The sequence below is a fragment of the Sander lucioperca genome, chromosome 17, assembly GCF_008315115.2.
Source record: "Sander lucioperca isolate FBNREF2018 chromosome 17, SLUC_FBN_1.2, whole genome shotgun sequence".
In the NCBI taxonomy this organism is placed as follows: domain Eukaryota; kingdom Metazoa; phylum Chordata; class Actinopteri; order Perciformes; family Percidae; genus Sander; species Sander lucioperca.
In genome coordinates, this window is record NC_050189.1 from 19198467 (window position 1) to 19210966 (window position 12500).

The following is a 12500-nucleotide window of genomic DNA, read 5'->3' on the forward strand; positions in this document are numbered from 1 at the left end:
CGTTACGGATGAAGAGAAAGAGAGAGAGTAGGCAGTGGCCACTGGCCGCTGGCCACTGGCCGCTGGCCGCTGCCCGCTGCCCACTGGCCAGTGGCCACTGCCCACTGGCCACTGCCCACTGGCCGCTGGCCACTGGCCGCTGCCCGCTGCCCACTGGCCAGTGGCCACTGCCCACTGGCCGCTGCCCACTGGCCGCTGGCCACTGGCCACTGCCCGCTGGCCACTGCCCACTGGCCACTGCCTACTCTCTCTCTTTCTCTTCATCCGTAACGTTGTAGCCTACTCTGGCTCACATGAACAGCCTACATATGGTCATCAAACTAAAACAACCTTATCCACATTGTCGAAATCACTTAAATATTGAGCCATTACATTGAAAATCTTACCAATAACAGGAGCCGATCATTTCTGTAGCCTACTCTGTAACAGCAGACTACTTGTTCTCGTCTCTCTCCACGCCGCTGTCTTCAGACTTTTGCGTTTGTACCCGTTAGACGGGAACGTGACGATCTATCTATCTATCTATCTATCTATCTATCTATCTATCTATCTATCTATCTATCTATCTATCTATCTCTCTCTCTCTCTCTCCATCCATCCATCTCTGTGTGTTGTGTGATTGCAGGTTATCGTCTCCCAGAGTTGAGTCTGAAAGGCGGCGTCGCGGCCGACCTTCCCTCGGAGAGAAACCGACCCACCTGGTCTTCAAGGTGTGCGTGCTGGAGGACCCTCAGACAGACGTGCTCTCTAACAAAGGTACAGACGTCCGTGTGTTGGGTCCTTTCCCGGCATCCCGTTGCGTCCTAGCGGCGTCTAACCCTTGTGTCGTCTTCCCGTCGACTACGTGGCTTTTAGGTTTTGTGGGTCAAAATTTAAAATTAAAATTTTTTTGACTTTAAATATTGTCTTTTTTACTGAAAACATTTTGACTTTTTTACAAAAAATATTTAGACTTTTTTTACAAAAAATATTTTGTCTTTTACAAAAAATATTTTGACTTTTTTTACAAAAAATATTTTGACTTTTACAAAAAATATTTTGACTTTTTTACAAAAAATATTTTGACTTTTTTTACAAAAAATATTTTGACTTTTTTACTAAAAATATTTTGACTTTACTAAAAATATTTTGACTTTTTTTACAAAAAATATTTTGACTTTTACAAAAAATATTTTGACTTTTACAAAAAATATTTTGACTTTTTTACTAAAAATATTTTGACTTTTTTACTAAAAATATTTTGACTTTTTTACTAGAAATATTTTGTCTTTTTTACAAGAAATATTTTGACTTTTTTTACAAAAAATATTTTGACTTTTTTACAAAAAATATTTTGACTTTTTTACTAAAAATATTTTGACTTTTTTTTACAAAAAATATTTAGAATTTACTTTTTACTAGAAATATTGATGCGTTGTAACCAGATGAAATGGGAACAGGATGGTGCGATTGGTTCAGAAGTTGTATTTCCCGTTCCAGTGTTTCTGAAGTCGCGAGACCTGTCGTGTCCCCGTGGGCTGACGGAGGAGGACTTCCTGTCCCTGCTGCGCTCCAGCTTCCCTCAGCTCGCCGGAGACGACAAAACCTTCGCCATCTTCAAGTCGGACCGCAGCCGGCGACTCCAGAGACTCAAAGTGAAGAAGATGACGCCGGAGAACATCATCAGGATCACCAAGTTCCTCTACGTCCGACTGAAGGTATATTTACTTCACGTATTTACTTCACGTATTTACTATGAGAGTAGGAATCAGGAGTGTTGTTGTGTATTTCTGTTCATATACTGTAGGTTCTTTGTGTTCGTATACGTTACGTGATGTGTTTTTAAGTCCAGTACCCCCTGCAGTCCTCCAGTGTACCCCTAGGGGGACAAGTCCTCCAGAGTACCCCTAGGGGGACATGTACCCCCTGCAGTCTACCAGAGTACCCCTAGGGGGACACGTACCCCCTGCAGTCCTCCAGAGTACCCCTAGGGGGACACGTACCCCCTGCAGTCCTCCAGAGTACCCCTAGGGGGACACGTATCCCCTGCAGTCCTCCAGAGGACCCCTAGGGGGACACGTACCCCCTGCAGTCCTCCAGAGTACCACTAGGGGGACACGTACCCCCTGCAGTCCTCCAGAGGACCCCTATGGGGACACGTACCCCTGTTTAAGAAACAGTGGACTAGAGTGTAGGATGTGTGTATTTTATATAGTTTATGAACGTAGATACGGAGGGATTATAAGTAACTGAGTACATTTACTCGTAGGAAGCGAGGTGATTATAGTTTAGACTTTTGGATTTTAGTTTAGTTTGTTAGATAGTTTAGAGAGAGTTTGTTAGTTTGAGTTAGTTTTCAGAACAGTTTCTCTTGTTTTTGTCAGAATAAACGTCTGAGACGGTCGAGAATAAATAGTCGTCCTCTAAATGTTAGATGTGAATTTCAGACTTTCTTTTGTATGAAGTTGTTTCCCTAAAAAACATGAACCCTTCTAGACAGGAGAGGAAGAGGAAGGAGAGGAGGAGGAAGGAGAGAAGGAAGAGGAGGAAGGAGAGGAAGAAGAGGATGAGGAGGAAGGAGAAGAGGGGGAAGATCCTAACCTTTTATGGAGCCCCGATGGCGTCCCGACTGATTCTCTGTCCGCTGCTGCTGTGGGGGTAAAAAGTGAAAAAAGCCGCCGCCGTTCAAGGTAATTTAACAAGTTACTATCTGCATAAAGAGTACTTTTACTGTTGGTACTTTAAGTATATTTTAAGGCTGACGCGTTTGTACTTTTAGTTCAGTAAACGACTGGCGGTTACAGCGCAATACGGTAATATTTAGACTTTTTTGACTTTTTTACTTAAAATATTTTGACTTTTTTACTTAAAATATTTTGACTTTTTTTTTTACTTAAAATATTTTGACTTTTTTATTTAAAATATTTTGACTTTTTTACTAAAAATATTTTGACTATTTTTACTTAAAATATTTTGACTTTTTTTACTTAAAATATTTAGACTTTTTTTACTTAAAATATTTAGACTTTTTTTTACTTAAAATTATTTAGACTTTGTTACTTCAAATATTTAGACTTTTGACTTTTTTTACTTAAAATATTTAGACTTTTGACTTTTTTTACTTAAAATATTTAGACTTTTTTTACTTAAAATATTTAGACTTTTTATGTTAAAAATATTTAGACTTTTTTACTTAAGATCTTTTGACTTCTCTACTTAAAAATATTGACTTTTTTACTAAAAATATTTAGACTTTTGACTTTTTTTACTTAAAATATTTTGACTTTTTTACTTAAAATATTTTGACTTTTTATGCTAAAAATATTTTGACTTTTTTACTTAAAATATTTTGACTTTTTTTACTTAAAACATTTTGACTTTTTTTACTAAAAATATTTGTATTTCATTTACATGGTCAACATGAATAACTTATGTTTCTGCTCCACATCAGCGCTGTTCAGCAGGACACGGAGACGCAAGAGGCCGAGAGCCAGCTGGACTCTGGCGGAGACGCAGACGGAGACGAGGCGTTGGACGGAGACGACGAAGACGGCGACTGGAAACCCGACAGCGACCCTGAGCCGCGGACCTCGAAGCCGCCACCGCCCGCTCGCAGGAAGCGCAGAGCCAAAACGCCGGGCCGCGTGGAGGGGAAGCTGATCGAGCGTAAAACGCCGTGTAAAGTCTGCGGCGTTTGGTACCGGCTGATGGGCAGCCTGATCAAACACGCGTGGAGCCACGCCGAGGAATCGCCGCACCTCTGCGGCGTTTGCGGCGAGAATTTCGCCTCGCCGGAAGACCTAAAGGGACACCTCAAGACCTACCAGAAGACCCACGAGTGCTCGTATTGCTCCAAGGCTTTCTTCACCGTCACCGGCCTCCAGTACCACACCACGCGCCACACGGGCGACCGGCCGTTCAAGTGCGACTTGTGCAACAAAACCTTCCCGCGCCTGTCGAGTCTGAGCGTGCACCGATGGGTCCACGTGGAGGACAAGCCCTACAAGTGCGAGGTCTGCCCGAGAGCGTTCGGTTTGAATGCGCAGCTCCAGGCGCACGTCCGCTCGCACGCCAGGCGAGACAAGTACCAATGCAACGTCTGCGGTAAGTTCCTAACCGACCTGCGGTCCCTGTCCCGCCACAAGACGGTCCACTCGGGCGAGCGGCGCTACGGCTGCGAGGTCTGCGGGAAGCGCTTCAAGCTGGCCAACGCGCTCAAGTCGCACCAGCTGACGCACACGGAGCGCGAGCGCCCGTTCCTCTGCCACATCTGCTGCAACACGTTCACCACCAACTGCACGCTCAACGCCCACTTCCGGCGCATGCACTGCAGCGAGCGGCCGTTCGCCTGCACCGTGTGCGGCAAGGGCTTCATATCCAACGGCGAGCGCAAGGCGCACATGCGCACGCACACGGGCGAGGCGCCGTACGGCTGCTCCGAGTGCGGGCGCTTCTTCAAGCGCAAAAGCCACCTGAACAACCACGTGCGGAGCCACCTGGGCATCAAGCGCTACGCGTGCGCCGTGTGCGGGAAGGCGTGCTCGCGCCAGGAGCACCTGACCGTGCACATGCGGACGCACAACGGCGAGCGGCCGTACCAGTGCACGCTCTGCGACAAGGCCTTCACGCAGAGCCACTGTCTGAAAACGCACATGAAGAGCCACCGGGGCGGCGGCGAGGGAGACGAGCTATCCTGTGACTCCATGACTGTCCCGGGACAGCCAGACACTGTCCTGTGACTCCATGACTGTCCCGGGACAGTCAGACACTGTCCTGTGACTCCATGACTGTCCTGTGAATCCATGACTGTCCCGGGACAGCCAGACACTGTCCTGTGACTCCATGACTGTCCCGGGACAGTCAGACACTGTCCTGTGACTCCATGACTGTCCCAGGACAGTCAGACACTGTCCTGTGACTCCATGACTGTCCCGGGACAGTCAGACACTGTCCTGTGACTCCATGACTGTCCCGGGACAGCCAGACAATGTCCTGTACACTGTCTCGGGACAGCCAGACACTGTCCTGTGACTCCATGACTGTCCCGGGACAGTCAGACACTGTCCTGTGACTCCCATGACTGTCCTGTGAATCCATGACTGTCCCGGGACAGCCAGACACTGTCCTGTGACTCCATGACTGTCCCGGGACAGTCAGACACTGTCCTGTGACTCCCATGACTGTCCTGTGAATCCATGACTGTCCCGGGACAGCCAGACACTGTCCTGTGACTCCCATGACTGTCCTGTGAATCCATGACTGTCCCGGGACAGCCAGACACTGTCCTGTGACTCCATGACTGTCCCGGGACAGTCAGACACTGTCCTGTGACTCCCATGACTGTCCTGTGAATCCATGACTGTCCCGGGACAGCCAGACACTGTCCTGTGAATCCATGACTGTCCCGGGACAGCCAGACACTGTCCTGTGACTCCATGACTGTCCCGGGACAGTCAGACACTGTCCTGTGACTCCATGACTGTCCCGGGACAGTCAGACACTGTCCTGTGACTCCATGACTGTCCCGGGACAGTCAGACACTGTCCTGTGACTCCATGACTGTCCCGGGACAGCCAGACACTGTCCTGTGACTCCATGACTGTCCCGGGACAGCCAGACAATGTCCTGTACACTGTCTCGGGACAGCCAGACACTGTCCTGTGACTCCATGACTGTCTCGGGACAGTCAGACACTGTCCTGTGACTCCCATGACTGTCCTGTGAATCCATGACTGTCCCGGGACAGCCAGACACTGTCCTGTGACTCCATGACTGTCCCGGGACAGTCAGACACTGTCCTGTGACTCCATGACTGTCCCGGGACAGTCAGACACTGTCCTGTGACTCCATGACTGTCCCGGGACAGTCAGACACTGTCCTGTGACTCCATGACTGTCCCGGGACAGCCAGACACTGTCCTGTGACTCCATGACTGTCCCGGGACAGCCAGACAATGTCCTGTACACTGTCCCGGGACAGTCAGACACTGTCCTGTGACTCCCATGACTGTCCTGTGACTCCATGACTGTCCCGGGACAGCCAGACACTGTCCTGTGACTCCATGACTGTCCCGGGACAGCCAGACACTGTCCTGTGCCTCAGGACCTCAGGACAGTGTCTGACTGTCCCAGGACACTACTAACAGGACAGGACAGTTTTCTTGCTGCCACTGCTTCTCTCGTTCTGTCTGGAGAGTTGGCGAAGGTGATTTTTTAATATCTGTGTCCCGTTATTGTTTAGGCTGCATTTAACATTTGAGAAATTTAGTTTGTTTTGTTCAGTAAAAAAATGTTTTTGTAAAAATAAAAAAAAAATAAAAAGCCATCCAGATAACGAAGTGGAACGTAAGTATTGCTCTGGGGTTGGTCCTGCTTTTTGATAGGAAAAAGGAAACCAAACTACATTTGCTGAAACAATTAATCAACAATCTAAAAGGTAGTTTTCAACCTGGACTCTTGTTTTCCCAGTTTGTGTTCGATGGGAACAACAATCTTTGACATTGGTGCCGTATTGAAGCGAGAAACTTCCACTAAAAGTTCTATTGTTGCCGCTGACAGACTCAGATTATTATTCTAAGTGTCTGACAACATTATGAAAAGGATTTCTAAGGAGGTCGACCTTTCTGTTAACGAGTAAGATGCTTTTTTTAAACATAAAAACATCCGAGAAATTGCGTTCGCTAAACCCACCAGACTCCATGTAAATAATCAGTCATTTAAGCATCGTAGAATACACTTCATTCAGAGTCGACAGAAACAAAATAAAACCACGAAAAGATGTTTTGGGTCGTCTCTCCACTGTTACAACCACCACAGCTCTAGTTTTGGTTGAAATAAACACAGTTTGTTATGATTTGATTGAATAGTTTACCAATTTACATGTGGAAATATGTTGGCTCTATACACGCTAAAATTACTGCTTTTTTAAATGGAGTCTGGTGGTAGCAACAAGCGTCTTAAACTTAAAGAAATGAAGTCCTTTTAGTGCCTGTTTTACTTCGCTGTAATCAGAGTTTTAAAAGTTTCAGTTTATTAGTTTAATTGTTATGAGTTTAGCCCGTTTTCGTCTTCTCGTCGACCTGCAACTTTTTGTTTTTCTGGGTCAAAATTTAAAATAAAAAGTCAACTTTTTCGTCAACCCTCCTGTTGTCCTCCCGTTCTCAAAACTTCTATATCAGAAATATGGGTTTCTTTTTAACCAAATTACTCAAAGTACAAAGTACTTGATTACTACTTTCATTGAGTTGTGGGTATTCAATTTTATAGCATTTGAAAAAAGTGAAATGGATTTAAGACGTGACTAAACTTCCAAACGTCTGATTCTCCACCAACATACGTTCCTCTAATATTAGTCAAAATCATTCATCATTTCAAAATCAGTATAAACTATGAATGAGATTTACTGACCGTGAATTACAAAAATACGTTTAAAGCTACTGGTGATAAGTTGGTGAAACATAGCATCGAAAACACTGAAACAAGTGACCCAAAAAAGTGACGAAAAGTTAGTTAGGTAGGTAGGTAGGTAGTTAGGTAGTTAGTTTAGTTAGTTAACTAGTTTAGTTAGGTAGGTAGTTAGTTTAGTTAGTTAACTAGTTTAGTTAGGTAGGTAGTTAGTTAGTTGTTAGTTAGGTAGTTAGGTAGGTAGTTAGTTGTTAGTTAGGTAGGTAGGTAGTTAGTTAGGTAGGTAGTTAGTTAGTTAGTTAGTTAGTTAGTTAGTTGTTAGTTAGGTAGGTAGTTAGTTGTTAGTTAGGTAGGTAGTTAGTTAGGTAGCTAGTTTAGTTAGTTAGGTAGCTAGTTTAGTTAGGTAGGTAGGTAGTTTAGTTAGTTTAGTTAGTTTTGAGCGAAGGACTCTAGTGGTCGACCGAAGACGACACGAGGGTTTTCCCGACATTTATAAACTTTTTGTCACTTTTGTTGATTTTGTTTCTGCACTTTTTTTTTTACGTTTTTTGTTTTTTCCCCGACGTTTTTGAACCTTTTTCGACATTTTTGTCACTTTTGTAATTGTTGATTTTTTTTCCAACTTTTTTGACGTTTTCGTTGTTTTTTTCCGACATTTGTCACATTTTTGACATAATTTTATCACGTTTTTTTCTAATGCTATAAAATGTAATAAAAGTGAACTACTCATTTATTTGACTTGTGAAGAGCGTCGTAGGGAACCGTCCACGTTCATTTTATATTTTCACAATTTGGTTGAAACCCAAATTTTTGAAATATAAACGTTTGTTAACAGGAGGGATGACGTGACTTTGTGTATCTTTGTGTTTGAAGACGTTATAACTGTACTGAGAAGTACTTCTTACATTTTTAATAATTAGTTTTCTGTTTTAATTATCTTCCCCTGTTGACTGTTAGTGTTTTACTGTTGCATTCAGGGAACGTGGGAAATAAAAGGTCTCTCAAACGGAGAACTTTTAATTAACGTAATCAGCCCTTAAACTCTGTAATGATCCCTAGTGTGTGTGTGTGTGTGTGTGTGTGTGTGTGTGTGTGTGTGTGTGTGTGTGTGTGTGTTTGTCTCTGTGTGTGTGTGTGTGTGTGTGTGTGTGTGTGTGTGATAATCTCTATTGAGAACACTTTCATATCCCACGTGGTCCTGAATGCAGCATATGGTGCCTTAGTGTGTGTTTCCCTTCAGTATTAACTGCATATATCCTGCTTTTATTTGTGTTTTAAGCTGCTGACGTATTGTACTTGTACGTGTATTACTTGTACATGTATTACTTGTACATGTATTACGTATCGTACTTCACTGTAAAACATGTTTGTGAGACCAAAATAAAGTACGTTCTGTGTAAAACATTTCCCACGTTCATGAAGTTTATGAGGAAGTTTGGTGGAAAGTAACAAAGTACATCTACTCGAGTAGAGATTTGAGGTATTTGTACTTTAATTGAGTGTTATCTTTTCACAACTTTTTTTGCTTTGAGTGATTGATTCTCCAGTGTGTGAGCTGTGTGTGTACTGTGACTACTGTGTGCGTGTGTGTCTGTGTACTGTGAGTACTGTGTGTGTACTGTGAGGTGAGTGTGTGTACTGTGAGGTGTGTACTGTGTCTGTGTACTGTGAGTACTGTGTGTGTACTGTGAGGTGAGTGTGTGTGTACTGTGTGTGTGTGTACTGTGTGTACTGTGTGTGTGTACTGTGAGGTGTGTACTGTGTCTGTGTACTGTGAGTACTGTGTGTGTGTGTACTGTGAGTACTGTGTGTGTACTGTGAGGTGAGTGTATGTGTGTACTGTGAGTACTGTGTGTGTGTGTGTGTGTGTGTGTGTGTGTGAGTACTGTGTGTGTACTGTGAGGTGTGTGTGTGTACTTTGTCTGTGTACTGTGAGTACTGTGTGTGTATTTTGGGGTCAGGAAGTCTTTTATTTTGAAGCCCTGTCCGACAGGAAGTCTCTCTTTGTACGTACAGTCCTGGAGTCTCGGCGGCGGTGCGTTCAGGGCAGCTCCAGCATGCCGTGCTCGGCGAGGATCCGCTGCGTCTGCACGTGCACGAGCGCCAGAGCGTCGATGATGGCGTGCAGGACGGGCGCGGCCTCGTGCTGCGTCTTCACGCAGACCAGCTGCAGGAAGAAGCCTCGGTCTGGGAGCGCGAGGAACACGAACTCCGCCGCCTGGCGCAGCACCCAGGGGTGATGGGGCGCCAACGCCACCCTGTAGGCGTCCCTGAGGAGGGAACCACAGACCGTATGTAAGAATGGACCAACAGACCCCGCTGCTCTGGACGGAGACCAGGGAAGGATAGTAGAAGACCTTTCCGGTGATGGCATCTTTGTCACTTTTTTCTGACATTTTTCTCAATTTTTTTTTTTACATTTTTGTCACTTTGTTTTTGACATTTTTGTCACATTTTTGACATTTTGTTGATTTTTTTTTTTTTACATTTTTTTTTTTACATTTTTTTACATTTTTGTCACTTTTTTTGACATTTCTTTTCAATTTTTTTGGTCACCTTTTTGACATTTTTGTCACTTTTGTTTGACATTTTTGTGACATTTTTGTAATTTTTTCAAATTTTTGTCACTTGACATTTTTTTCAAATTTTTTGTCACTTTTTTGACATTTTTTTTCAAATTTTTTGTCATTCTTTTTACATTTTTGTCACTTTTTTGTTGCTACGTTGCTACTCTCTGCTCGGGGCTTCTCAGGTGCTGCGAGCATATCACTCCGCCCAAGTAGCAGCAGTAGCAGTGCTTCGCCCTTTCTGAGAATATAGTTCCCAGTATGTTTACGGTTAGAAGATGGCTGTGTGTCATGTGACCTTGTTATTTGTACACGCTGTGACTCTACAAATCACAACATGTAAACAGGAACATGTTGGCGTTATTTTGTCACTTATTGGGAGCAGTAGGCTAGATGGAGCCGATAAAATGGACACAACAAAATAACAAACACGTCATTTAGATTAGTCGACTAATTGAAAAATGTAGTCGAGAGCTTAGTCGTTAGCAGCAGCGCTAGTTAGAGAAGGCGTTACCTGCTGAGCTCTCCGGGGGTCTTGTATTGTCCGTTGGCGTCCGGTCCTTCAGCCAAACCCTCCAGCATGAGCTGCAGCCACAGCAGAGAGCGGTGCAGCCGCAGCAGCGTCCTGCAGCCAGAATCCGTCCGCCGGGAGAAGTCCACCACGCCGTCTTTTAGCTCCGCCTCCACCATGGAGCGGACTGAACGGTACGCCTTCCAGAGAGAGAGAGAGAGAGAGGGAGGGAGAGAGAGAGAGAAAAAACGAAAAATAAATCAGTGTTTAACTGTTTTTTTCCGCTACACTCACTGCAGTCTCTGCAGTCCAAACGGCATGGTTTGTAGTCCCGAGCGGTCAGACGGACCGCGTTTCCCATGAGCGTGTGTGTGTTTTTGTGTGTGTGTGTGTGTGTGTGTGTGTGTGTGTGTGTGTGTGTGTGTGTATTAGGGCTGTTGGAACGAATGCCGAAATTCATTTCAATTCAATTCATATAATTCCAATAGTAAAAAAATCAATACTATTCGAATGCTGAAATTACTATTCGGATGTGACTTTTTTTTTATAAATATGTTGGCTAACGTTAGCTAATCTCCCTCTTCTCGCCTTGGCCTCCCCGCATATGTCCCTCATGTCACGTCTTATCAACAATAACTTAGCGGGAGTGAGAAACACAAGGCATTGTGAGGTCAGATAACGTTAGTACAACATTACGGCGCTAGCGTTACGTACCGAGTAACGTTAGTACACGGGGGAGTGACAGGCTGCGGCTGGAAATCGTAAGAAGGACGGGAAATAGTTTTAACATGACTTTAAAATCAACTTCCACCGAGCCAAAGTGCTTATGTTAACACTAGTTAGCTCGTTCTTGTTTTCTAACTGCGTCGCGAGGTACATTAACGTTAGCTTAGCTGGGAGCTTCATGAAGACAGCTAAAGGTAATGTTAGCTGCCCTACAGCTGTCAGAGTTAGCTTCTACTTATATATTACCTTCTAACAGCTGTATTCTCAGTAACGTGACAATCTGCAAGAAACAGGTTGCTTATAAATCACTAAAATAGTAGTGACAGCCCCGTTTGGCTTAGTTATTAATGCCGTTAGCATTGTTTGTTTCTTACCTAGCTAGTTTATGACAAATGGTTTCGGCTGTGCTTTCTAACATGATGTCATTGTGCTAACCGAGCACCGTTAGCCTTTACAACAGAGCTGCTTCACTACACTTGTTAGATAATGTTACATTACAGAGTTCTCTGTTGATTTGTGTTTGTCGCTGTGTGCTCGTAATGGAAAATGAATGTAAACAAAGTTGCGTGCAGGTCGCCTCAAGGCCAGGCTAATGTTAGAAGTCCCTCTAGTGGACGGACCGTGTAACAACAACCACATGCTTATAGTGGCATTGACAACGCATAAGCCTGAGTAGTGTAGTACATATTATTTTACAGGCTGCAATTGAGCATTAAATATTCATTAAAAATATCAAATGGAATTTGAATGGTATTATAGAGGAAGATTGACAGCTCTAGTGTATATGTGTGTGTGTGTGTGTGTGTGTGTGTGTCCGGCCGTGTTTTTTTCCGCGACACTCACCCCGCTCCGTAGTCCAAACGAAGCCGGGGTTTGTAGTCCTGAGCGGTCAGATGGACCGCGTTTCCCATGAGCCTCTGCGGCACGTTTGAGGGACAGCTCTCGTATCAGAACGACCTTTTCCTTCACCTTCTGGGAGAAGAAGCTGACCATCGTCCCCAGAGACTCCATGAAACTGCAACAGATTTCATCGGTGACGAGTTAGCGTGTCCGGCTAACTGGCTAACTACCTAGTAACGCGGCTCTCGTTCCCCCTGCTCTGGCGTTCCCCCTCTCATTCCCCCTGCTCTGGCGTTTCCCCCTCTCATTCCCCCTGCTCTGGCATTTCCTCCTCTCATTCCCCCTGCTCTGGTGTTCCCCTCCTCTCATTCCCCCTGCTCTGGTGTTCCCCTCCTCTCATTCCCCCTGCTCTGGCGTTTCCCCCTCTCATTCCCCCTGCTCTGGTGTTTCCCCCTCTCATTCCCCCTGCTCTGG

The 12500-nt window shown here is 44.7% G+C and overlaps 3 protein-coding genes across 7 annotated transcripts in view; 1 reads left to right on the forward strand and 2 right to left on the reverse strand.

Annotated features, from left to right (window-relative positions):
• LOC116064543 (zinc finger protein 37-like) overlaps positions 1 to 4719 on the forward strand; it is a 14370-nt gene extending 9651 nt beyond the window's left edge. For all 4 annotated transcript variants that reach the window (XM_031319777.2, XM_031319779.2, XM_031319780.2 and 1 more), the window contains exons 7-10: positions 626 to 756; positions 1480 to 1697; positions 2476 to 2669; positions 3431 to 4719. In XM_031319777.2, the coding sequence (XP_031175637.2) occupies positions 626 to 756; positions 1480 to 1697; positions 2476 to 2669; positions 3431 to 4718 (1831 nt within the window). In that variant the 3' untranslated portion in view covers position 4719. The remainder of the gene's footprint in view (positions 1 to 625; positions 757 to 1479; positions 1698 to 2475; positions 2670 to 3430) is intronic.
• LOC116064544 (zinc finger protein 239-like) overlaps positions 1 to 12500 on the reverse strand; it is an 893026-nt gene that overhangs the window by 60831 nt on the left and 819695 nt on the right. The gene's annotated exons all lie outside the window — the stretch shown is intronic.
• LOC116064551 (ceramide-1-phosphate transfer protein-like) overlaps positions 9252 to 12500 on the reverse strand; it is an 11771-nt gene continuing 8522 nt past the window's right edge. For both annotated transcript variants that reach the window (XM_031319788.1, XM_031319787.2), the window contains 3 exons: positions 12030 to 12201; positions 10464 to 10660; positions 9252 to 9652 (listed from right to left, as the gene is read on the reverse strand). In XM_031319788.1, the coding sequence (XP_031175648.1) occupies positions 9424 to 9652; positions 10464 to 10660; positions 12030 to 12201 (598 nt within the window). In that variant the 3' untranslated portion in view covers positions 9252 to 9423. The remainder of the gene's footprint in view (positions 9653 to 10463; positions 10661 to 12029; positions 12202 to 12500) is intronic.